The sequence below is a fragment of the Nerophis lumbriciformis genome, linkage group LG18 (genome assembly GCF_033978685.3).
Source record: "Nerophis lumbriciformis linkage group LG18, RoL_Nlum_v2.1, whole genome shotgun sequence".
NCBI lineage: Eukaryota > Metazoa > Chordata > Actinopteri > Syngnathiformes > Syngnathidae > Nerophis > Nerophis lumbriciformis.
The window spans coordinates 44,886,542-44,912,982 of NC_084565.2; the positions used below are offsets into that span (position 1 = coordinate 44,886,542).

Consider the following 26,441-nt stretch of genomic DNA (forward strand, 5'->3'; position numbering starts at 1 on the left):
ACTGAGCCTAGTTATTATGTACTCTTATTTTGGAGGCTGTAGCAGGAAGTGGGGTCTTCATCCGGAAGTGTGAAACAAGGTGGGTTCTTTTTTAATATTTGCCAGAGAAGCTAGCCTTCGGCCTTTTGGCTCCCGAGATAGTAGACACTCCTGGCAGCAGCAGCAGCAAAAGCAGGAGGAGAAGGAGAAGGTCTTCACTTTCCAACAAACCGCAGAAAAGAACAAAGTAAAGAGTAAGTCGAGGGTGTAAAGAGGATATGCTTCATGATGACGCAATTGACTGATTGTTCTTTCCCGGCGATGTCATGAGTCGATTAACTTTGTCGAGACAAACATAAAACTACATTCTCAAAGTTGAAATTACGCCTGAAGTTGTTGACGAGAGCACAAACTTCAAATAGTGAAGCTAACTATAGCTCGCTGGCGTCATTTCCTTCTTGTCGTGCGTCCACACTTTAAAATGTGACGACGACAAAGTCACAATGTACGCATTCATGGAGGTAGTGACGTCATGAAGCGTTTCGACACATTGCAAAACTGTATTGATACTGTGTCGATACTGTGTCACTAAATACTGACATCTGCTGGACATTAAAAATCCCTACAGGCAACCTATGGACCGACTCAACTGACACTGATTTGATGCCCTAGTACAGGGGTCACCAACCTTTTTGAAACCAAAAACTACTTCTTGGGTACTGATTAATGCCAAGGGCTACCAGTTTGATACACACTTCAATAAATAAATATATTGTCATTTGTAAGTTACACGTAAGTGTGATTCAAACAAGAATAGCTAAATAAATGTATATATATAAAAAAAAAAAGGGTATTTCTGTCTGTCATTCCGTTGTACATTTTTTTTCCCTTTTACGGAAGGTTTTTTGTAGAGAATAAATGATGAAAAAAACACTTAATTGAACGATTTAAAAGAGGAGAAAACACGAAAAAAAAAAAAAAATTGAAACATAGTTTATCTTCAATTTCGACTCTTTAAAATTCAAAATTCAACCGACAAAAAGAAGAGAAAAACTAGCTAATTTGAATCTTTTTGAAAAAATTAAAAAAAGAATTTATGGAACATCATTAGTAATTTTTCCTGATTAAGATACATTTTAGAATTTTGATGACATGTTTTAAATTGGTTAAAATCCAATCTGCACTTTGTTAGAATATATAACAAATTGGACCAAGCTATATTTCTAACAAAGACAAATCAGTATTTCTTCTAGATTTTCCAGAACAAAATTTTTAAAATAAATTCAAAATACTTTGAAATAAGATTTAAATTTGATTCTACAGATTTTCTAGATTTGCCGGAATAATTTTTTTTGAATTTTAATCATAGTAAGTTTGAAGAAATATTTCACAAATATTCTTCGTCCAAAAAACAGAAGCTAAAATATTTACTATTCTTTACAATAAAAAAATTTTTTTTTTACTTGAACATTGAATTAAATTGTCAGGAAAGAAGAGGAAGACATTTAAAAGGTAAAAAAGTATATTTGTTTAAAAATCCTAAAATCATTTTTAAGGTTGTATTTTTTCTCTAAAATTGTATTTCTAAAAGTAATAAGAAGCAAAGTAAAAAATAAATGAATTAATTTAAACAAGTGAAGACCCATCCATCCATCCATTTTCTACCGCTTATTCCAAGTGAAGACCAAGTCTTTAAAATATTTTCTTGGATTTTCAAATTCTATTTGAGTTTTGTCTCTTTTAGAATTAAAAATGTCGAGCAAAGCGAGACCAGCTTGCTAGTAAATAAATACAATTTAAAAAATAGAGGCAGCTCACTGGTAAGTGCTGCTCTTTGAGCTATTTTTAGAACAGGCCAGCGGGCGACTGATCTGGTCCTTACGGGCTACCTGGTGACCGCGGGCACCGCGTTGGTGACCCCTGCCCTAGTATATACAATAATATAAACCAAGTCATTTAGGATTATTTCATATCTTCATTTAAATAAAAAATATACTTTTATCTTTTTTAGATACAGTCAATAAATAATGTGAACATGTATCATAACATGGAAATCTAAGAGAACGTGTTGTGGATGATTGTGGACTGGGAATTTTTTTTATTTAATTTTTTTACACATTTTTATTAAAAAAAAAGAAAAAGTTTTTCCGACGTATTACATTTCAGACGATTTCTCTTCTTAGTTATTATTTCTCGGGCTGTAGAAAAGAGCCGCTCACAGGGCACAGAGGAGGCGACACAGTTGGCGTATCGGTCACGTGACCAAAACAGCTCATGATCGGTCACGTGACTTTCTAAAACCGACACAGGGTTTTGCTCTATGAGCTCGACGCATGCGCCGATGCATCGGTGTTGCCGGACCCATCACTACATGGAAGTCATATATTCTAGAATGTACGCACTAATGTTTGCATGTGGTATTGATTGTGAGGCCACAAGATATTGAAAACCTCTTAAAGCACATTTAATGACGTGGGCCCCAGAGCCTTAATTCTCTTAATTGACACTAGTTGGACAAGCGGTAGGAAATGAATGGATGGATGGGTTATAGATTAACCGTCAGAAATGTTTTTTTTCTGTGCATTCCGCTCATGAATGACTCTAAAAAAGGAAAAACTGTTGGTTTGACTCTGCCTCCAGTCTCGTGACTTTTTTTTTTTTTTTTAGTAAAACATGCAAGTCAGCATCATTTCCTTTTTCAGTGGCTTGCAGCTGGAATGCAACTTTGGACTAAACATTAGTTAGAATGGAAGAGTCATATATGTAGGGCTGCAGCTAACGATTATTTTTCTATCGATTAATCTATAGATTATTTTTCGATTAATCGGTTAATCTATAGATTATTTTTTCGATTAATCTATAGATTATTTTTCCTTTTACCGATTTTTTTTAAAATTTAAAATGAAGAGGAAAAAATAAATGTAGGCCAGTTTTTTCAAAAGGCATGGCTTTTATTTACAAAAAAAAAAGTATGGCCACTCAGTCAACATTGACAACAACATGACAAAATATAGGAGCGCGTCTTTGTAAACACTGAACAGGCACGCCAAACGCGCCTCTCAGAGCGAAACGGTGCTTTAGTTTATGAATTTACAACGCAGATACAAATGACACATTCATGTTTTTGTGTAATGATGACAACGTATACGCACGCGGACGATTGACTTGTTGATGGTGATGGCAAGAACGCTGTCGGGGGTTTTCTTTTCAAATGTTCGTTCATAGCCGTTGTGCTGCTATGATAGGCCATTTCCGCTCGACACAGTGTGCATACAACAACATTATTAGGCCGTTTATTGAAATACTCCCACACTTTTGACGACTTTTGGCGTGCTTTTTTCCCCTCGCTCGCATCGTCTGCTTTGCGCTCCGCCATGACAGTAAAGTAGTGTGACGTAAATATGCGACGCGCCGACGCACAAAAACGGCGTCGACGTATTTACGTAACCGATGACGTCGACTATGTCGACGCGTCGTTTCAGCCTTACATATATGTACAACACCCAACACCAGTGAAGTTGGCACATTGTGGGAATCCATCCATCCATTTCCTACCGCTTGTCCCTTTCGGGTCGCGATGGGTGCTGGAGCCTAACTCAGCTGCATTGGGGTATTCAATGATTAGCAAATCCTTTTCAACTTATATTCAATTGAATAGACTGCAAAGACAAGATATTTCATGTTCACACTTTTGTGTTGCAAATAATCATGAACTTAGAATTGAATGGCAGCAACACATTGCAAAAAAGGCATTTTTTACCAGTGTGTTACATGGCCTTTCCTTTTAACAACACTCAGTAAAGGTTTGGGAACTGAGGAGACCATACTTGCCAACCCTCCCGAATTTTCCGGGAGACTCCCGAAATTCAGCGCCTCTCCCGAAAACCTCCCGGGACAAATATTCTCCCGAAAATCTCCCGATTTTCAGCCGGAGCTGGAGGCCACGCCCCCTCCAGCTCCATGCGGACCTGAGTGAGAACAGCCTTTTCTTTATGACAACAGGGTGACAAGAACTAAATCATCCAGACTAGAGATACATTGTATTATTATGTTTATCTTACCTAAAAATAAATATATTTATAAATTTTTTTTAAATAAATACAATTTTTTTTACTATATTTTGCTAAAAACATCCAAATTAATTGTATTTTTATTTATTTTTTCTTACTCCTTATTACATCCAGCCATAGAATTATACATTAAAATAAACATATTGGAAATCATTAATTTTAAATGATCATAATAATTCCTTTTAAAATGACCATATTTAATTATTAAAATAATTACTTGTTTATCAACAACTTTAGCATTTTATTCATTACATTTTGAAGCTCTCAGAAGCCAAGTTATGTTATATTCCTTAAGATTTATTTATGCAAGTTTGAAGTATCAATTATCTAAACACAGTTTTGTTTGCATACTTTCAGGATGTAGATATATATATATATGTATATATGTATATATGTATATGTATGTATATATATATATATATATATATGTATAAAATACTTGACTTGGTGAATTCTAGCTGTCAATATACTCCTCCCCTCTTAACCACGCCCCCCTCAACCACGCCCCCGTCCCGACCACGCCCCCACCCCCCACACCTCCCGAAATCGGAGGTCTCAAGGTTGGCAAGTATGGAGGAGACACATTTTTGAAGTGGAATTCTTTCCCATTCTTGCTTGATGTACAGCTTAAGTTGTTCAACAGTCTCCCTTCTCATATTTTAGCCTTCACACATTTTCAAAGTCTGGACTATAGGCAGGCCAGTCTAGTAACCACACTCTTTTACTATGAAGCCATGCTGTTGTAACACCTGGCGTGGCATTTTGTCTTGCTGAAATAAGCAGGGGCGTCCATGATAACAACATATGTTGCTCCGAAAGCTGTATGTACCTTTCAGCATTAATGGTGCCTTCACAGATGTGTAAGTTACCCATGTCTTGGCCACTAATACACCCCCATACCATCACACATGCTGCCTTTTACACTTTCACCCTAGAACAGTCCGGATTGTTCTCTTCCTCTTTGGTCCGGAGGACACGACGTCCACAGTTTCCAAAAACAATTTGAAATGTGGCAAAACCACTTTTCCACTTTGCATCAGTCCATCTTTTCTGGGTGTTGTTGATAAATGGCTTTTGCTTTGCATAGTAGAGTTTTAACTTGCACTTACAGATGTAGCGACCAACCGTAGTTACTGGCAGTGGTTTTCTGAAGTGTTCCTGAGCCCATGTGGTGATATCCTTTACACACTGATGTGGCTTTTTGATGCAGTACCGCCTGAGGGATCCAAGGTGCGTAATATCATGGCTTACGTGCAGTGATTTCTCCAGATTCTTTGAACCTTTTGATGATATTACGGAGCGTAGATGGTGAAATCCCTAAATTCCTTGTTGAGAAATGTTGTTCTTAAACAATTTGCTCAGGCATTTGTTGACAAAGTGGTGACCCTCGCCCCGTCCTTGTTTGTGAGCATTTCATGGAAGCTGTTTTTATACCCAATCATGGCACCCACCTGTTCCCAATTAGCCTGTTCACCCGTGGGATGTTCCAAATAAGTCTTTGATGAGCATTCCTCAACTTTCTCACTCTTTTTTGCCACTTGTGCCAGCTTTTTTTAAACATGTTGCAGGCATCAAATTCCAAATGAGCGAATATTTGCAAAAAATGAGAACGTTTCTCAGTGTGAATATTAAATATCTTGTCTTTGCAGTCTATTCAATTGAATATAAGTTGAAAAGGATTTGTTGTATTCTCTTTTTATTTACCATTTACACAACCTGACAACTTCACTGCTTTTGGAGTTTGTACTTGACATATAAATGTGCATATAAATGTGTATATATATATATATATATATATATATATATATATATATATATATATATATATATATATATATATATGTTGCGTTGTTGGACCAGTTGTTCCTCCCAGGGAATTCAAGTCACAAGTCGCTCCCAAGCTCTTTACGACACTTAAAGCTGAGTTGAAAAACCACCAGAGACAGAATAGGTAAAAATTTATATATATTTGCAAAGCTTTGCATATACATTCAGACCAGTCCAGCATAGAACATTCTATCGCGTCGCCAAGATGGTCTGCCCTCCCGACAAAACCCTCTCCCCTCTTAAGTCTCTCTAGTCAAAACACATGCACATTATCTCTCTTTCTTACATTCCAAAGCTTCAAGGTTAACACACACAGTTTACTTGCAGACAAACAGAAAGAGAATTAAATGGAAAAACACAAGCTGTTTTCAAATATGACTATGAAATAAAAGAAGTAACACTTAAATTCGGATATATGTAAATATCTGCCTCCGACAGTGTCTATATGTATGTATATATATATATATATATATATATATATATATATATATTTATATATATATTAGGGCTGCAGCTAACGATTATTTTTCTATCGATTAATCTATAGATTATTTTTTCGATTAATCTGTTAATCTATAGATTATTTTTTCGATTAATCTATAGATTATTTTTCCTTTTACCGATTATTTTTTTTATTTAAAATGAAGAGGAAAAAAAAAAAGTAGGCCAGTTTTTTCAAAAGGCATGGCTTTTATTTACAAAAAAAAAAGTATGGCCACTCAGTCAACATTGACAACAACATGACAAAATATTCTGTAACAATGTAAACATTTAAAACTTTTAACATTTAACAAAATTAAAAGTAGCTTATTTGCTTTTTAATGTGCAAATATAAAAGTAAACATCCAGTGCAAATCTTAATATTCTGGAATAGTATAAGCATTTCAAAAGTAAAAGTATTGCTTATTTTGCTTTAAAATGTGCAAAAATAAAGATAAACATCCAATACAAAAAAGTGCAAAACGGAAATATTCTGTAACAGTGTAAACATTTCAACAAAAGTAAAAGTATTGCTTATTTGCTAAAATGTGCAAAAATAAAGCTAAACATCCAATACAAAAAAGTGTACAGTGTAAACATTTCAACAAAAGTAAAAGTATTGCTTATTTTGCTTAATAACACAACAATGATAGTATGATTAAAGTGAAAGTTAATTGTTGGTTTGTACATAGTATATGTAACTGTTAATGTTGTAAAAGGTATTTGCACAACTAATTAACGTTAGCGTTTGTGACACGTCTTGTGCCGTGGGGTTCTTTCAGGACCGACAGACTGAACGCCAGACGGCTTTGCCAGGTTTACAATCTTTTAATTTTACACAAGGTCTTTTCTCTTCCAACTCTTTTCTCTTTCTTTCCTCGCTTTTCAGCTCCTCTTCCTCGCTCGCTCGTCGTCCCCTGTCTCTTGCGGCGTCGCTCCCGGCGCGCCCCGCCTCGCCGCTCGCTCGCCGCCGCCGCCTCTCCACAGCGTTAAAGAGGAGCGCGTCTTTGTAAACACTGAACAGGCACGCCAAACGCGCCTCTCAGAGCGAAACGGTGCTTTAGTTTATGAATTTACAACGCAGATACAAATGACACATTCATGTTTTTGTGTAATGTTGACAACGTATACGCACGCGGACGATTGACTTGTTGATGGTGATGGCAAGAACGCTGTCGGGGGTTTTCTTTTCAAATGTTCCTTCATAGCCGTTGTGCTGCTATGATAGGCCATTTCCGCTCGACACAGTGTGCATACAACAACATTATTAGGCCGTTTATTGAAATACTCCCACACTTTTGACGACTTTTGGCGTGCTTTTTTCCCCTCGCTCGCATCGTCTGCTTTGCGCTCCGCCATGACAGTAGTGTGACGTAAATATGCGACGCGCCGACGCACAGAAACGGCGTCGACGTATTTACGTAACCGATGACGTCGACTACGTCGACGCGTCGTTTCAGCCTTAATATATATATATATATATATATATATATATATATATAAAAACTTGTGCTCCTCCTTCAAGGTTCCTAAGAACGACATGAATGACTTTGCAGTTCTCTGCACGGGCCGCAAGATGCCCCTCATGGGTCTGGGGACGTGGAAGAGCGAGCGTGGAAAGGTACGGACGACAAACTTTTTTTTTTTTTAGTGCAATTTTACCTTGGTTTTTGTTTGCCACACTTCTTGTTTGATTCAGTTTTTCCACCAGGAAGATGCTTTGCAGGACGTGATGTTGGTGTAACTATATGTCTTTTGTATTGGACTTTGAATTACTGAGAGGCATATTGTAGGATTTGGATTGGGAGGTTCTGATCAGGGTTTTATGCTACCGATCATCCATGAGTGAGATCGGCCGATATCAATCACATGTATTACCTTAAAATGTTCCCTGTTTGTTTATGGCGAGTGTTATTGACATTTAAACAAAGTCAACACAATTCTAGTTCCTTATTTTCTTATGTTACATGTACTTGTTTGATATAAACAAAGTCAATAGTACAAAATAACTAAACAAAAGCAAAAAGTACCATCTATGTTTTGGGTTTCGTTCTCAAAGTCCTCTTGTGTCCAGAAAATTATTCCCTGAGTTTGAAAACATTAACAAAAATGATTTTGAGGGAATGAAAATATCAATGTAATCACAGTATCGGATCATACATCCATCCATTTTTTTTTACCGCTTGTTCCTTTCGAGGTCAGCTGCACTTGGGCGGTAGGCAGGGTACACCCTGGACAAGTCACCACCTCATCGCAGGGCCAACACAGACAGACAACATTCACACACTAGGGACCAATTTACCGTATTTTCCGCACTATTAGCCGCACCTAAAAACCACAAATTTACTCAAAAGCTGACAGTGCGTCTTATAACCCGGTGCGCTTTATATATGGATTAATATTAAGATTCATTTTCATAAAGTTTCGGTCTCGCAACTACGGTAAACAGCCGCCATCTTTTTTCCCCGTAGAAGAGGAAGTGCTTCTTCTTCTACGCAAGCAACCGCCAAGGTAAGCACCCGCCCCCATAGAACAGGAAGCGCTTCTTCTTCTACTGTAAGCAACCACCCGCCCGCGTAGAAGAAGAAGAAGCGCGCGGATATTACGTTTCATTTCCTTTGTGTGTTTACATCTGTAAAGACCACAAAATGGCTCCTACTAAGCGACAGGTTTCCGGTTCATGAAAAGACGCAATCTCTCCATCCGCACACGGACTACTATTTCACAGCAACTGCCTAAAGACTTTCAAGAAAAGCTGGCTACTTTCCGTGCATATTGTAAAAACAAGATAGCTGAAAAAAAGATCCGGCCAGAGAACATTATCAACATGGACGAGGTTCCACTGACTTTTGATATTCCTGTGAACCGCACTGTGGATACAACGGGAGCACGTACGGTGAATATTCGCACCACAGGGAATGAGAAGTCATCCTTCACTGTGGTTCTAGCTTGCCATGCTAATGGCCAGAAACTTCCACCCATGGTGATATTCAAAAGGAAGACCTTGCCAAAAGAGACCTTTCCAGCCGGCGTCATCATAAAAGCTAACTCGAAGGGATGGATGGATGAAGAAAAGATGAGCGAGTGGTTAAGGGAAGTTTACGCGAAGAGGCCGGGTGGCTTTTTTCACGCAGCTCCGTCCATGTTGATATACGACTCCATGCGCGCCCACATCACGCTGGTTTTTAATATATTATTAAAGTTTGACTGACCTATCTGACTGTTTTTTTGACATTCCTTTAGCGCAGTTAGATGCGGCTTACAACACGGGGCGGCTTATAGGTGGACAAAGTTTTGAAATATGCCGTTCATTGAAGGCGCGGCTTATAACCCAGGGTGCCTTATGGTGCGGAAAATACGGTACATGATATTTGCCGCAATGGAGGTGATTATTATCTCAGAGGAGTGGCGTGTGTGCTTTGTCGCGATGACGGTCAGGACGTACAGCTCGTGATGCGTTTAAGTGTAAGCTTTGCGTGTCGCAGGTCAAACAAGCCGTCTTGTGGGCCCTGCAGGCCGGGTACCGCCACATCGACTGCGCCGCCATTTACGGCAACGAGGTGGAGATCGGAGAAGCCCTTCAGGAGACGCTGGACCACAACAACGTGAGTGACGGCACAGTTTTGAAAGCGTTGCGTTTGAGGGGAGGCGGGGCTAACATGCGGCTGTGGCGTGCAGGCTCTGAGGCGAGAGGACGTGTTCGTCACGTCCAAGCTGTGGAACACGCGACATCACCCTGAGGACGTGGAGCCGGCGCTCCTACAAACCCTGAAGGACCTGCGGCTGGAATATTTGGACCTCTACCTGATCCACTGGCCACACGCCTTCCAGTGAGCGCAACCTCATAATCAGCTCATACTAGGGGTGTAACGGTACACAAAAATTTGGGTTCGGTACGTACCTCGGTTTAGAGGTCACGGTTCGGTTCATTTTTGGTACAGTAAGAAAACAACAAAATATACATTTTTTGGGTTATTTATTTACCAAATTTGCAAAATCTTCCACCAAAATTATTTTTCTTAGTGTAATATTTGATGTGAAGTAATGGGAACTTTGGATAGGTCAATAATTCATAATAACATCGATTTTGATTCAATATTATGTTTTGAGCAATGACAGTTTGAAAGAAAAAAAAAAACAGCTTTGTTTTATTAGTCAACATTGCAACTTTTTCTAAATCAAATCAAATCAACTTTATTTATAAAGCACATTTAAAATTTACCACAGGGGTAGCCAAAGTGCTGTACAATGGGCAGGTTGAAAGATAAAACGAGTACCGAGCAAACACAACACAACACAAACAGAACACGATAAAAAATAAATAAATAAAATAGAATAAATAAAAACATAAAAACAGGTTCACAGCAGGTGTATTATGGGGCGCCATTGCAGGATGGATATCACTCAGTGTTAAAAGCCATGGAATAAAAGTATGTTTTTAAGAGAGATTTAAAAACAGGAAGAGAGGAGGCTTGTCTAACACTCAGGAGTAGGTCGTTCCAGAGCTTGGGAGCAGCAATGGCGAAAGCTCTGTCACCTCTAAGCTTCAGCCTTGTGTCAGGGACCGTCAGCAGCAGCTGATCGGCTGATCTTAAGGATCGGGTGGGGCTGTAAGGCTGAAGGAGGTCTGAGAGATAGGTTGGCGCGAGGTTGTTTAGACATTTAAAAACAAATAAAAGGAGTTAAAAATGTATTCGATAACGCACAGGGAGCCTACTAATTACATTTAACCTTTAAGCTTTTTTATTTCACTTTTGTTATGTTTTTGTTTATTTTAATAGTATTTTTAGAATGTGCCGTGGGCCTTTAAAACATTAGCTGTGGGCCGCAAATGGCCTCCGGGGCACACTTTTGACACCCCTGCTATAGATAATAAAAAATGAAATGTGATAAATCTATGGATAAAAAGCAGAGCCTGGCGACGCATGCGCATTTATCATAACTCTCTCTCTCTCTCTCTCTCTCTGTCTCTGCCCCTCCCTCACCAATTAATAGTATTTTTAGAATGTGCCGTGGGCCTTTAAAACATTAGCTGTGGGCTGCAAATGGCCTCCGGGGCACACTTTTGACACCCCTGCTATAGATAATAAAAAATGAAATGTGATAAATCTATGGATAAAAAGCAGAGCCTGGCGACGCATGCGCGTTTATCATAACTCTCTCTCTCTCTCTCTCTCTCTGTCTCTGCCCCTCCCTCACCAATGCTGCTGTTTGTTTTGTTTTTAACCCCTTCTTAACCCTGAACGTACATTGAAAATGCACGCAACCCTAACTCAAAATGCCGGACATTTGAGGCATTTAAGAAACTCCGCCCTGACAGCTCCGCAAAAGAGGACATGTCCGGTAAAAAGAGGATGTATGGTCAGACTATCCTAGCCCGTTAGCTGCTAGCATGCCGTGTCATACCTGCCAACTTTTGAAATCAGAAAAACCTAGTAGCCAGGGTCCAGGGGCCGCAGGCCCCGGTAGGTCCAGGACAAAGCCCTGGTGGGGGGTTCAGGCTTCGCCCCCCGACGCAAAATGATTATTAGCATTCAGACAGGTTAAAATGTTGCTAAAAGCATCACTTTTCTATCAGTCACAGTGACTTTTCAAAACAAAAATATTACAGCAAAAATCATATGGGTTGATTGACATGTTTATTCTGTAAGCTAACTTCAATAGTTTGAAATTATTTTGACAGTTAATGCCAGTTATCCTGTCAACCTTTCACAAGACTTCAATTTGTTCATTGAAAGTATAAACACTTTTTACAGTAAACAAATGGTAAAACAGTACTAAACAATTCCATTTAAAAAAAAATTGGTGTCATTATTAACTTTCTGTCCAAGCTTGTATAATCTACTGCCTTGTTCAATTGTAAAAAATATTCTGTGCCTAAAATTCACATTTCTATCACAATTATCATACTGTAAACATGGTAAGCTAACTTCATTAAAATTAATAGTCCTGTCAATAGCATGGAATTACAATTCAAATGTAGTTTTTTTGTAAGCCTTTCAAAATATGAAAAATTAATGAAAATTAATTGAAGCCATCAGACACTTGAAAAGTGGCACATCACATCTCTAATGTAATCATTTGAACTTTTCAACAGAAATAGCACTGCAAAAATATTAAGGACATACTTCTGTATTTTGGTAGTTATGCTGTCAACATTTAACAAGATTTCTTCAACTTGGACTTGAAAGCATAAATAGTATAAACACTTTTAACAGTTTAACAGTACTAAACAATTCCAATAGATAACATTGGTGTCATTACCTTTTTGTGGCTAAAATCCGAAAAACGTTGAAAGTTTTCCACTTGTATCGCTAGCAACGGCATTAGACTTGTGTTTTTTTGTCCCAACGTGGTCTTTTACATCGCTAATTCCTCCGTGTCCGATCGAAAAATCTTGTCTGCACAAGGTGCAATTCGCGTAGTTTTCACCCTTTTTGGAACGGATAATTATTCCCGGATAGGCTTTTGAATATTCTTCACGGAATGACTGCAGTTTTCTTTTCGGTTTAAGACTCGTTTGCGATTTTTCTCCGGCTGATTCCATGATCGTTCGCTCGTTTGGAAACAATGGCAACTGGTGCCTCGTGCTTGGCAGCGGTGCTATAAATAGCCTCGCGCATGGCATTCGGAATTGCTCGTTAGGAAGTTACGGGAAGCAGTGTCGATTGTCATTGTTGTTACGCGATTTCGTGAATAAAACTTAAAAAAAAAAAATTTCTTTTAATTAATGAAAAACCGTATTTTTTATCACTGCAACCCATCCATCCATCCATCTTCTTCCGCTTATCCGAGGTCGGGTCGCGGGGGCAGCAGCTTAAGCAGGGAAGCCCAGACTTCCCTCTCCCCAGCCACTTGGTCCAGCTCCTCCCGGGGGATCCCGAGGCGTTCCCAGGCCAGCAGGGAGAGATAGTCTTCCCAGCGTGTCCTGGGTCTTCCCCGTGGCCTCCTACCGGTCGGACGTGCCCGAAACACCTTCCTAGGGAGGCGTTCGGGTGGCATCCTGACCAGATGCCCGAACCACCTCATCTGGCTCCTCTCCATGTGGAGGAGCAGCGGCTTTACTTTGAGCTCCCCCCGAATGACAGAGCTTCTCACCCTATCTCTAAGGGAGAGCCCCGCCACCCGGCGGAGGAAACTCATTTCGGCCGCTTGTACCCGTGATCTTGTCCTTTCGGTCATGACCCAAAGCTCATGACCATAGGTGAGGATGGGAACGTAGATCGACCGGTAAATCGAGAGCTTTGCCTTCTGGCTCAGCTCCTTCTTCACCACAACGGATCGATACAGCGTCCGCATTACTGAAGACGCCGCACCGATCCGCCTGTCGATCTCACGATCCACTCTTCCCCCACTCGTGAACAAGACTCCGAGGTACTTGAACTCCTCCACTTGGGGCAAGATCTCCTCCCCAACCCGGAGATGGCACTCCACCCTTTTCCGGGAGAGAACCATGGACTCGGACTTGGAGGTGCTGATTCCCATCCCAGTCGCTTCACACTCGGCTGCGAACCGATCCAGCGAGAGCTGAAGATCTTGGCCGGAGGAAGCCATCAGGACCACATCATCTGCAAATAGCAGTGACCTAATCCTGCAGCCACCAAACCAGATCCCCTCAACGCCCTGACTGCGCCTAGAAATTCTGTCCATAAAGGTTATGAACAGAATGGGTGACAAAGGGCAGCCTTGGCGGAGTCCAACCCTCACTGGAAACGTGTCCGACTTACTGCCGGCAATGCGGACCAAGCTCTGACACTGATCATACAGGGAGCGAACTGCCACAATAAGACAGTCCGTTACCCCATACTCTCTGAGCACTCCCCACAGGACTTCCCGGGGTACACGGTCGAATGCCTTCTCCAAGTCCACAAAGCACATGTAGACTGGTTGGGCAAACTCCCATGCACCCTCAAGGACCCTGCCGAGAGTATAGAGCTGGTCCACAGTTCCACGACCAGGACGAAAACCACACTGTTCCTCCTGAATCCGAGGTTCGACTATCCGGCGTAGCCTCCTCTCCAGTACACCTGAATAGACCTTACCGGGAAGGCTGAGGAGTGTGATCCCACGATAGTTGGAACACACCCTCCGGTTCCCCTTCTTAAAGAGAGGAACCACCACCCCGGTCTGCCAATCCCGAGGTACCGCCCCCGATGTCCACGCGATGTTGCAGAGTCTTGTCAACCAAGACAGCCCCACAACATCCAGAGCCTTAAGGAACTCCGGGCGGATCTCATCCACCCCCGGGGCCTTGCCACCGAGGAGCTTTTTAGCTACCTCGGCAACCTCAGCCCCAGAAATAGGAGAGCCCACCACAGATTCCCCAGGCCCTGCTTCCTCATAGGAAGACGTGCTGGTAGAATTGAGGAGGTCTTCAAAGTATTCCCTCCACCGATCCACTGCAACCGTAACCCGGAATAGGTTGATGAAAACCAAACTAATTACGGGAAAACCGGACTAATTACGGGAAAACCGGAGTAGTTGGCAGGTATGCCGTGTGTTGTGCCTCGGTGTGCATTGTTTACACAACGTGCGTTACGCTACTTAATATGTCCGTGCGGAAACTCGTTAGGTACACCTCCAAACCGAACCGGAACCCTCGTACCGGAACGGTTCAATACAAATACACGTACCGTTACACCCCTAGCTCATACACTTCCTGTTATTTAGCCTCGGTTCCTTTCTTTTCAACATGTCCACGCCGCTCCCTCCCTCGCCACTAGACGCGGAGACACACCTTTCCCCAAAAAGGAGGACGGCTCGCTGCTGTACGACCAGGTGGACTACAAGCTGACGTGGGCCGCCATGGAGAAGCTGGTGGGGAAGGGTCTGGTGCGGGCCATCGGCCTGTCCAACTTCAACAGCCGGCAGGTGGACGACATCCTGTCTGTGGCCAGCATTAAGCCCGCCGTCCTGCAGGTACGCCAACTCCTCTTTTTGCTCAGTCGGCATCCCACCTTTATTACGTCACTAAAGTAACAGGACGTGAGCACCCTTTGGACAAAAAGAGGAAAATTGAGGAAAAAAAAGATGACAATTTTTTATCAGCACAAAGTGCTGCCATGGAAACACAGAAAGAAAAAAACTAAATTTCCTACAATTTGAGGAGCATTTCTACAGCATAATTTACCTTCAGATGTATTCTAACAACCTGTCTTTTTGACCTGTATTGTACCACACCATTTGTTGTTGTTTTAGTAGATAATTTACTAACATATTTAGGGCTGCAGCTAACGATTATTTTTCTATCGATTAATCTATAGATTATTTTTTTCGATTAATCGGTTAATCTATAGATTATTTTTTTGATTAATCTATAGATTATTTTTCCTTTTACCGATTTTTTTTTATTATTTAAAATGAAGAGGAAAAAATAAATGTAGGCCAGTTTTTTCAAAAGGCATGGCTTTTATTTACAAAAAAAAAAGTATGGCCACTCAGTCAACATTGACAACAACATGACAAAATATTCTGTAACAATGTAAACATTTAAAACTTTAACATTTAACAAAATTAAAAGTAGCTTATTTGCTTTTTAATGTGCAAATATAAAAGTAAACATCCAGTGCAAATCTTAATATTCTGGAATACTATAAGCATTTCAAAAGTAAAAGTATTGCTTATTTTGCTTTAAAATGTGCAAAAATAAAGATAAACATCCAATACAAAAAAGTGCAAAACGGAAATATTCTGTAACAAGTGTAAACATTTCAACAAAAGTAAAAGTATTGCTTATTTGCTAAAATGTGCAAAAATAAAGCTAAACATCCAATACAAAAAAGTGTACAGTGTAAACATTTCAACAAAAGTAAAAGTATTGCTTATTTTTCTTAATAACACAACAATGATAGTATGATTAAAGTGAAAGTTAATTGTTGGTTTGTACATAGTATATGTAACTGTTAATGTTGTAAAAGGTATTTGCACAACTAATTAACGTTAGCGTTTGTGACACGTCTTGTGCCGTGGGGTTCTTTCAGGACCGACAGACTGAACGCCAGACGGCTTTGCCAGGTTTACAATCTTTTAATTTTACACAAAGTCTTTTCTCTTCCAACTGCGCGGATCGCGCACCTGGGCACGATTGCGGCGTCGCTCCCGGCGCGCCCCGCCTCGCCGCTCGCTCGCCGCAGCCGCCTCTCCACAGCGTTAAAGAGGAGCGCGTCTTTGTAAACACTGAACAGGCACGCCAAACGCGCCTCTCAGAGCGAAACGGTGCTTTAGTTTATGAATTTACAACGCAGATACAAATGACACATTCATGTTTTTGTGTAATAATGACAACGTGTACGCACGCGGACGATTGACTTGTTGATGGTGATGGCAAGAACGCTGTCGGGGGTTTTCTTTTCAAATGTTCGTTCATAGCCGTTGTGCTGCTATGATAGGCCATTTCCGCTCGACACAGTGTGCATACAACAACATTATTAGGCCGTTTATTGAAATACTCCCACACTTTTGATGACTTTTGGCGTGCTTTTTTCCCCTCGCTCGCATCGTCTGCTTTGCGCTCCGCCATGACAGTAAAGTAGAGTGACGTAAATATGCGACGCGCCGACGCACAAAAATGGCGTCGACGTATTTACGTAACCGATGACGTCGACTACGTCGACGCGTCGTTTCAGCCTTAAACATATTATCATTTAAAATTCTATAACATGCTTGCAAAGAACTCAGAAAATATTTCCCATTGGCAACTCTTTCCTGTAGCCACGCCCCCTCAGGTGATATACTTCCGGTGTCGTGACCTCTGTCAACAATCCGTCACGTCAACAATGTACCTTCTCATTGTCTACCAGTAAATACTCTACAACTACAACTGCTTTGGGAACTAACAGTGTTGGGATTGTAATCATCCAAATATGATCACCTGATCTAAACCCGATAGAACACCTCTGGGACATAATGTTTGGGTCCATCAGACGCCGCCAGGTTGCTCCTCAGACTTTACACTGATGCCCTTAGACAGATCTGGGAGGACATCCCACAAGACAGCATCCATTAGGAGCATGGCACCACGTTGTCAAGCATGCATACAAGCACGTGGGGGCCACACAAGATATTGAAAATAATTTTGAGTTGCAGAAATAGAATTTAGGCAAAATGGACGAGCCTGCCACATCATTTTATCACTTTGATTTGTGGGGTGTCTATATACTGAGCCCTCTGTAGGTTGAAAACTTTTATTTCCATCAAAAGATGTGGCATCCTTTTGTTCCTCAGACATTAAACTGTCCATATCAGTATAGATATCACACTTTTTTTTTCACCATTGAAATCTGATGTTTTCAAAGTGTTCCTTTTAATTTTATATATATATATATATATATATATATATATATATATATATATATATATATATATATATATATATAAAATGTATGTACCGTATTTTTCTGACGATAAGTTGCCGTTTTTTTCATATTTTGGCCGGGGGTGTGACTTATACTCAGGAGCGACTTATGTGTGAAATGATGAACACATTATAATATTATTGATGTCATTGACGTAAGAGACTAGACGTATAAGATTTCATGGGATTTAGCGATTAGGAGTGACAGATTGTATAGCATGTTCTATATGTTATAGTTATTTGAATGACTCTTACCATAATATGTTACATTAACATACCAGTTGGTTATTTACAGTGTTGGGTTAGTTACTGAAAACCAGTAACTAGTTACAGTTACTAGTTACTTTATTTCAAAAGTAACTCAGTTACTAACTCAGTTACTTACACCAAAAAGTAATGCGTTACTGTGAAAAGTAACTATTTAGTTACTTCTTTTTTTCTTCTTTTTTTTTTTAAAGCTCCCATTAATGCCCTTTTTGCCTTCATTTCAGTACTGTTATTGCACTGGAGAATAATACAATCTGTTGATCAACTTGACATGCATTTTTATTTTCCTTTTAACATAATGAATGAAAAACAGTGCAACATAAAAAGGCATTCCTCCTTTCTTTAAACTTGGACCAATGACCATTAATAAAAAACAAGTTTAAGTGCAACATAAGAAGAAACATCATCTTCCTTGAAACATAAAGCCTGACATCTGGAGTGATGCTGCTGTCTTCCACACTTGGAGCCATGGATTGTAGAATACTTGTTTTCAGTGGCAGGATCATTGACACAGATGGTGAAGTTTCAGTGCTCAGTAGAGATGGAACACTTTTGAGGGGTTTAAGCACCTGGAGGACCTCACCTGCCACTCTCACATCATCATCAGACAGGGTGACATTTGTCTTCAGGGTGTTGTGGGTCAATGCAGAGTATATAGCTGCCTGCTGCTCCAACATATCATAAGTGGAGTTCCACCTCGTTGGGACATCATGTATGAGCAGGCAGCTTTAGCATTTCTTGCTTTGTCTTAAGCACATGAGCAGCTGTTGTGCTTGGGTGGAAGTAAGAAACCTTCCTGATCCTCCCAAAGAGGCGCTCCATCCTATTGACTGAGATTCCCTTCTGTGATGCCAAATTCACTCCATGTGCAAAGCACCTATCTGTGGTCCCAGTCCTGCCTCATTCTCTGTAATTATTAGATTTTTGGCATTATCACGTGTGACTGGGATATCTTTATCTTCCAGTCCTCCACTGCTTGTGTCAGTACCTGCGCAAGGTGACTCTCGTAGAGGGGGCGTGTCTTCTCATCTCCCAGTCTGCTGTGATGAAGTGAGCGCTTATAGTTCCGCTGGACGTCCACTCGTCTGTCATGAGCGCAACAGATGATGCTCGGGATAGTTCATCCACAACTTTTTTCTTCTCCTGCTCATAAAGATCTGGCACAATCTTATTGCTGAAGTGGGTGCGCGACGGGATGTCGTAACGTGGTTCAAGCACGTTATCAGCATGTGTTTAAAACCCTCGTTTTGCACAACCGAGTCTGCACTTATAAACACACCGATTCAATGGCGGGGGCGTTCAAGCTCCTCCGTTACTGCGCTCGCCATGACCACGCTGTGTGTGGACTGAACGTGACAACAACTTTTTTTTGTTTGTTTCATATAACAAACCGCGGATCAAACCTCCCCCCCCCCCCCCACACACACACACACACACACATAGACCGCGCCTCTTTTCTTCTCTCCGGCTTGTGACAGAGGAAGATTCAGAAGAACGACACCGCAGCGCTTCTGTTTCTAGCCGATACTACATCAAAAGTAACGTAAAATAACGCAGTAACGCATCATGTAGTAACGGTAACTAAATTACTGAATAAAAAAAAATAACGCGTTAGATTACTAGTTACCGCCGAAACTAACGGCGTTACAGTAACGCGTTACTTTGTAACGCGTTAGTCCCAACACTGGTTATTTATGCCTCATATAACGTACACTTATTCAGCCTGTTGTTCACTATTCTTCATTTATTTTAAATTGCCTTTCAAATGTCTATTCTTGCTGTTGGCTTTTATCAAATACATTTCCCCCAAAAATGCGACTTATACTCCAGTGCGACTTATATATGTTTTTTTTCCCTTCTTTATTATGCATTTTCGGCCGGTGCGACTTATACTCCGGAGCGACTTTAACTCCGAAAAATGTGGTATATATATATATGTGTGTGTGTGTGTGTGTATGTGTGTATGTATATAAGTATGTATGTATATGTATGTGTATATATATATATATATGTATGTATGTATGTGTATGTGTATGTATATGTATAATATATATATATATATATATATATATATATATATATGCATATATATATATATATGTATGTATGTATGTATGTATGTGTACTAGCAAGTGGTCTACATGACTGAATGTACTAGCAAGTGGTCTACAAGCAGTGACTGTGTTTGGGGGGTGGGGGGAGCAGGTAGAGAGCCACCCCTACCTGGCCCAAGTCAAACTGCAGGCCCACTGCCGGGCCCGGGGCCTGGTGATGACGGCCTACAGCCCTCTTGGCTCCCCGGACCGTGCCTGGAAACATGCGGATGAACCCGTCCTGCTGGATGAGACCGCCATTGCAGCGCTGGCCAACAAATACAAGAAATCGCCCGCTCAGATCATCCTCAGGTGACCACATGTTGTCGCTAGAACCGATACTCTGCTGTCATGTATAGACCAACATTCATGCTCTCACCGTGTGATGTATAGACCAACATTCATGCTCTCACCATGTGATGTATAGGCCAACATTCATGCTCTCACCGTGTGATGTATAGACCAACATTCATGCTCTCACAGTGTGATGTATAGACCAACATTCATGCACTCACCGTGTGATGTATAGGCCAACATTCATGCTCTCACCGTGTTTCCTGTGTGCACAGGTGGCAGACGCAGCGTGGCGTGGTGACCATCCCCAAAAGCGTGACAGAGTCGCGTATCCAAGAGAATATTGAGGTGAGCAGGGATGTAACTCTGTCAAAATCTCACGGTATGATATTATTATCACAGTATTAAGGCCACGGAACGATATTATTGTCCAAATGATTATTGATTATACTCTATGTCCCAAAAAAAAGGTGCCATAGTGTGTAAAATGAAGTGTTTAGGATACACACTTACCGTATTTTCCGCACCAAAAGGCGCCCTGGGTTATAAGCCGCGCCTTCAATGAACGGCATATTTCAAAACTTTGTCCACCTATAAGCCGCCCTGTGTTATAAGCCGCATCTAACTGCACTAAAGGAATGTCAAAAAAACAGTCAGATAGGTCAGTCAAACTTTAATAATATATTAAAAACCAGCGTGATGTGGGCGCGCATGGAGTCGTATATCAACATGGACAGAGCTGCGTGAAAAAAGCCACCCGGCCTCTTCGCGTAAACTTACCTTAACCACTCGCTCATCTTTTCTTCATCCATCCATCCCTTCGAGTTAGCTTTTATGATGACGCCGGCTGGAAAGGTCTCTTTTGGCAAGGTCTTCCTTTTGAATATCACCATGGGTGGAAGTTTCTGGCCATTAGCATGGCAAGCTAGAACCACAGTGAAGGATGACTTCTCATTCCCTGTGGTGCGAATATTCACCGTACGTGCTCCCGTTGTATCCACAGTGCGGTTCACAGGAATATCAAAAGTCAGTGGAACCTCGTCCATGTTGATAATGTTCTCTGGCCGGACCTTTTTTTCAGCTATCTTGTTTTTACAATATGCACGGAAAGTAGCCAGCTTTTCTTGAAAGTCTTTAGGCAGTTGCTGTGAAATAGTAGTCCGTGTGCGGATGGAGAGATTGCGTCTTTTCATGAACCGGAAACCTGTCGCTTAGTAGGAGCCATTTTGTGGTCTTTACAGATGTAAACACACAAAGGAAATGAAACGTAATATCCGCGCGCTTCTTCTTCTTCTACGGGGGCGGGTGGTTGCTTACAGTAGAAGAAGAAGCGCTTCCTGTTCTATGGGGGCGGGTGCTTACCTTGGCGGTTGCTTGCGTAGAAGAAGAAGCACTTCCTCTTCTACGGGGAAAAAAGATGGCGGCTGTTTACCGTAGTTGCGAGACCGAAACTTTATGAAAATGAATCTTAATATTAATCCATATATAAAGCGCACCGGGTTATAAGCCGCACTGTCAGCTTTTGAGTAAATTTGTGGTTTTTAGGTGCGGCTAATAGTGCGGAAAATACGGTACTGTAATTGTAGACAAACATACATGATGTTATAATCATATTTATTACTATTAACATGTATTTAAGTGCAAAGAATTGTGCAGGAACATCTTCGCTTTCATATATTTCAACACAATTGTAGTTGATGTTTTTAAAGTGACAATGTAACATCTAGTATGAAACAATCTTTACTTTTCTGTCTTTTACTTTATGAGAAGCAGTGTCCTCTACAGTGGACATTTTTTTATTTGAAATGCTGTTTCTCAGAAAAGTTCAATAACAATTGAACTTTAGCTCATGTAAATATCATATGGGTGGGATGACACTCCTCAGCCTTCCTGGTAAGGTCTATTCAGGTGTACTGGAGAGGATAGTCCAACCTCGGATTCAGGAGGAACAGTGTGGTTTTGGTCCTGGTGGTGGAACTGTGGACCAGCTCTATACTCTGGGCAGGGTCCTTGAGGGTGCATGGGAGTGTGCCCAACCAGTCTACATGTGCTTTGTGGACTTGGAGAAGGCATTCCACAGTCCTGTGGGGAGTGCTCAGAGAGTATCGGACTGTCTGATTGTGGCGGTCCGCTCCCTGTATGATCAGTGTCAGAGCTTGGTCCGCATTGCCGGCAGTAAGTCAGTGAGGGTTGGACTCCGCCAAGGCTGCCCTTTGTCACCCATTCTGTTCTGAACTTTTATGGACAGAATTTCTAGGCGCAGTCAAGGCGTTGAGGGGATCCGGTTTGGTGGCTGCAGGATTAGGTCTCTGCTTTTTGCAGATGATGTAGTCCTGATGGCTTCATCTGGCCAGGATCTTCAGCTCTCACTGGATCGGTTCGCAGCCGAGTGTGAAGCGACTGGGATGAGAATCAGCACCTCCAAGTCCGAGTTCATGGTTCTCGCCCGGAAAAGGGTGGAGTGCCATCTCCGGGTTGGGGAAGAGATCTTGCCCCAAGTGGAGGAGTTCAAGTACCTCGGAGTCTTGTTCACGAATGAGGGAAGAGTGGATGGTGAGATGGACAGGCGGATCGGTGCGGCGTCTTCAGTAATGCGGACACTGTATCGATCCGTTGTGGTGAAGAAGGAGCTGAGCCGGAAGGCAAAGCTCTCAATTTACCGGTCGATCTACGTCGCCCCGCTGCTGCTCCTCCACATGGAGAGGAGCCAGATGAGATCAGAATCAGAATCAGAATCAGCTTTATTGTCATTACGCAAGGTAACGAGATTGAGGCCATTCCATACAGTGCGATGTGTGCATGCTAGAAAAACAATGTGCAAATATATAAAAATATAAAAAATGTAGAAGTGCAATGAATATGGTGTGAAATGAATATATACATGAAAAAACAAAAAACAAAAACAGGGTGGTTGGTGGAATGGGTTATTGCACCGAAGAGAAGGCAGTTATGAGGGACAATGGGGCAGTCCGTTCAGGATGGTTATGGCCCTGGGGAAGAAGCTGTTCTTTAGCCTGTTTGTTTTGGTTTTAATGCACCTGTAGCGCTTCCCAGAGGGCAGCAGGTGGAACAGGTCAGAGCCAGGGTGGGTGCTGTCCTTGATGATGGCACTGGCTCTGTTGAGGCAGCGGGAGGTGTAGATGTCCGTCAGAGAGGGGAGAGGGCGGCCGATGATCTTCTGAGCCGTCTTGACCACTCTTTGCAGCCTCTCCCTGTCTGCTGCAGTGCAGCTGCCGTACCATACCGTAATACAGTAGGTCAGCAGGCTCTCGATGGACGAGCGGTAGAAGGTCAGCAGCAGGTCAGGCTTCAGGTTGTACTTCCCGAGGACTCTAAGGAAGTGTAGCCGCTGCTGAGCCTTCTTGATGATTGATGTGGTGTTGACTGTCCAGGAGAAGTCTTTAGAGATGTGGACTCCAAGGTACCTGAAGGTGTGGACCCTCTCTACACGCTCGCCGTTGATGTAGAGGGGGGCAGGGTCGGTGCTGCTCCTCCTGAAGTCGACGATGATCTCTCTGGTCTTGCTGGTGTTGAGAGCGAGGTTGTTCTCCGAAGACCAGGCCGTCAGCTTCAGGACCTCCTCTCTATAGGCAGCCTCGTCACCCCTGGAGATGAGCCCGACCACTGTGGTATCGTCGGCGAACTTGACGGTAAGGTTGTCACTGTGGGCCGGACTGCAGTCATGGGTGTAAAGGCAGTAGAGGAGGGGGCTCAGCACACAGCCCTGTGGGGAGCCGATGCTCAGCGTGCGGGAGGATGAGAGGTGCGGGCCAAGTCTCACATTCTGGGGTCGGTCCGTTAGGAAGTCCCTTATCCAGGCGTTTGTGAGAGGGGGGAGGCCAAGAGTGTCCAGTTTATTGCAGAGTCTGTCTGGGATTATTGTATTGAAGGCAGAGCTATAGTCCACAGAGAGCATCCGGACGTAGCTCTGCTGCTGCTCCAGGTGGTTCAGAGCAGAGTGGAGAGCAACAGTGATGGCGTCCTCTGTGGACCTGTTCGCCCGGTATGCGAACTGGTGGGGGTCGAAGTCTGGAGGGATATGGTCCTTGATGTGCTGGAGAACAAGTCGCTCGAAGCACTTCATGATTACCGGAGTGAGGTGGTAGGGTGAGATGGTTCGGGCATCTGGTCAGGATGCCACCCGAAGGTGTTTAGGGCAAGTCCGACCGGTAGGAGGCCACGGGGAAGACCCAGGACACGTTGGGAAGACTATGTCTCCCGACTGGCCTGGGAACGCCTTCGGGATCCCCCGGGAGGAGCTGGACCAAGTGGCTGGGGAGAGGAAAGTCTGGGCTTCCCTGCTTAGGCTGCTGCCCCCGCGACCCCACCTGGGATAAGTGGAAGAAAATGAATGGATGGATAATGTAAATACTTCATGAATTGATGCTAAGCTCCGCTGGCTTCAAATATATTTTCTGGGTGACAGTTTATGAGGTGACAACTTGCCTAAGGTGCAGCAGCTGGGATAGGCTTACACCTATTTCCGTCACACGTCACAGCATTATTGTGAAAACTTTGAAGCCAAAATAATGCCGCATGGACAACATCGTTACATCCCTTAAAAACTGCTATTGACACTGCGGCAAAGACTGTGCTGATGATGTGACGGCGGGGCTTTGTCAGGTGTTTGACTTCACGCTGGAGGCAGAGGAGATGAGCGCCATCACGGCGCTGAATAAAGACTGGCGCTACATCGTTCCTATGGTCCAGGTAAGCACGCCGCTTCATTGCTAGGATTCTGCTTGTTGAAGTAAACGCACGTTGGCCGTGAGTACAAAAAAAATTCAATGACGTCTTTGTGAGTTCTCCGTATTGCAGGTGGACGGGAAGCAAGTTCCTCGGGATGCGGGACATCCTCATTACCCGTTTAACGACCCTTACTGAGGGATTTGTGCCTTCACGCAGCCGCGTGGCCCCCAAAACTGCCCCTGCCAAAAAAACACACCGTCCTTGTCTCATGGTTGGTTGTGGTGAAGAACAATCTTTTTTTGATGAATGAACAGGTGGTCACTTCCTGTTTACGTCTTACTTAAAGGGGAACTGCACTTTTTTTTTTTTTTTTTTTAGGAATTTTGCCTTTCGGTCACAATCCTTATGAGAGACAAGAACACGTGTTTTTTTTAAATGCATTCTAATTTGTTATTATAGGTGAGAACATCTGCACCTTAACACAACATAAACACAACAGGACAAATACCCAGAATCCCATGCAGCCCTGACTCTTCCGGGCTACATTATACACCCCTGCTATCACCAAACCCCGCCCCCAGCCCAACCCTGCTCCCTCACACATCAACCCCCCCCCCCCCCCCTCTCTGTGCGTAGGTTGAGGTGGGCGGGGTTTGGTAGGGGGTGGAGGTGTATAATGTATCCCGGAAGAGTTAGGGCTGCATGGGATTCTGGGTATTTGTCCTGTTGTGTTTATGTTGTGTTACGGTGCAGATGTTCTCCTGAAATTTGTTTATCATTCTTGTTTGGTGTGGGTTCACAGTGTGGCGCATTATTAGTAAGAGTGTTAAAGTTTTTTTTTTTTTTATACCGCCACCGTCAGTGTGACCTGTGTGGTTGATGACCAAGTATGCTTTGCTGTCACCTACGTGAGCAAGCGGAAGCTCCATACAACGTGTGGCTGTTCAGGCACGCTGGCTGTAGTGGGTGCTATATGCTGTACCATCACGTTTGTTTCTAGGTGGCTAGCAATGAAGCTAATGCTTCTAAACCAATTTAAAATTGCAGCCAAAAAACGACAACAGTACTTCATTTATGTTCGGCAAGCTGTTAATAACTAAGCAGCAGCAACGTTGTTATTGTAAGAGCGAACACTGAGGACCTGGTTATTTAGCATAGCATCACATCGCCTTGCCATGGTCTAAGCCGTAAGATAGCTTCTGTGTCAACACATGAAGAGATTTAGAGTTTTTAAAGCACAAAACAATGCGATAGGACACAAATATGTACTGACTGAAAAACATGAACAATTATATTACAGTATACAGTAAGTAATAGCCCACGTTTCCTGTTTTGTTAGTTCATGATCAATATCCTAGTGACTCACTCCATTTGTCTGTTTTTTCCAGT

General features: G+C 42.3%; 1 protein-coding gene across 1 annotated transcript; it reads left to right on the forward strand.

Annotated features, from left to right (window-relative positions):
• The first annotated feature begins 46 nt into the window (after positions 1-46).
• Positions 47-25,534, forward strand: akr1a1b (aldo-keto reductase family 1, member A1b (aldehyde reductase)). The gene is made up of 9 exons (XM_061978467.1): positions 47-233; positions 7,882-7,977; positions 9,842-9,961; positions 10,035-10,186; positions 15,080-15,275; positions 20,182-20,381; positions 20,639-20,711; positions 24,987-25,073; positions 25,182-25,534. Exons 2-9 carry the CDS (start codon positions 7,897-7,899, stop codon positions 25,245-25,247), a joined length of 975 nt encoding a protein of 324 aa, XP_061834451.1. The 5' UTR covers positions 47-233; positions 7,882-7,896; the 3' UTR covers positions 25,248-25,534.
• The last annotated feature ends 907 nt before the right edge of the window (positions 25,535-26,441 follow it).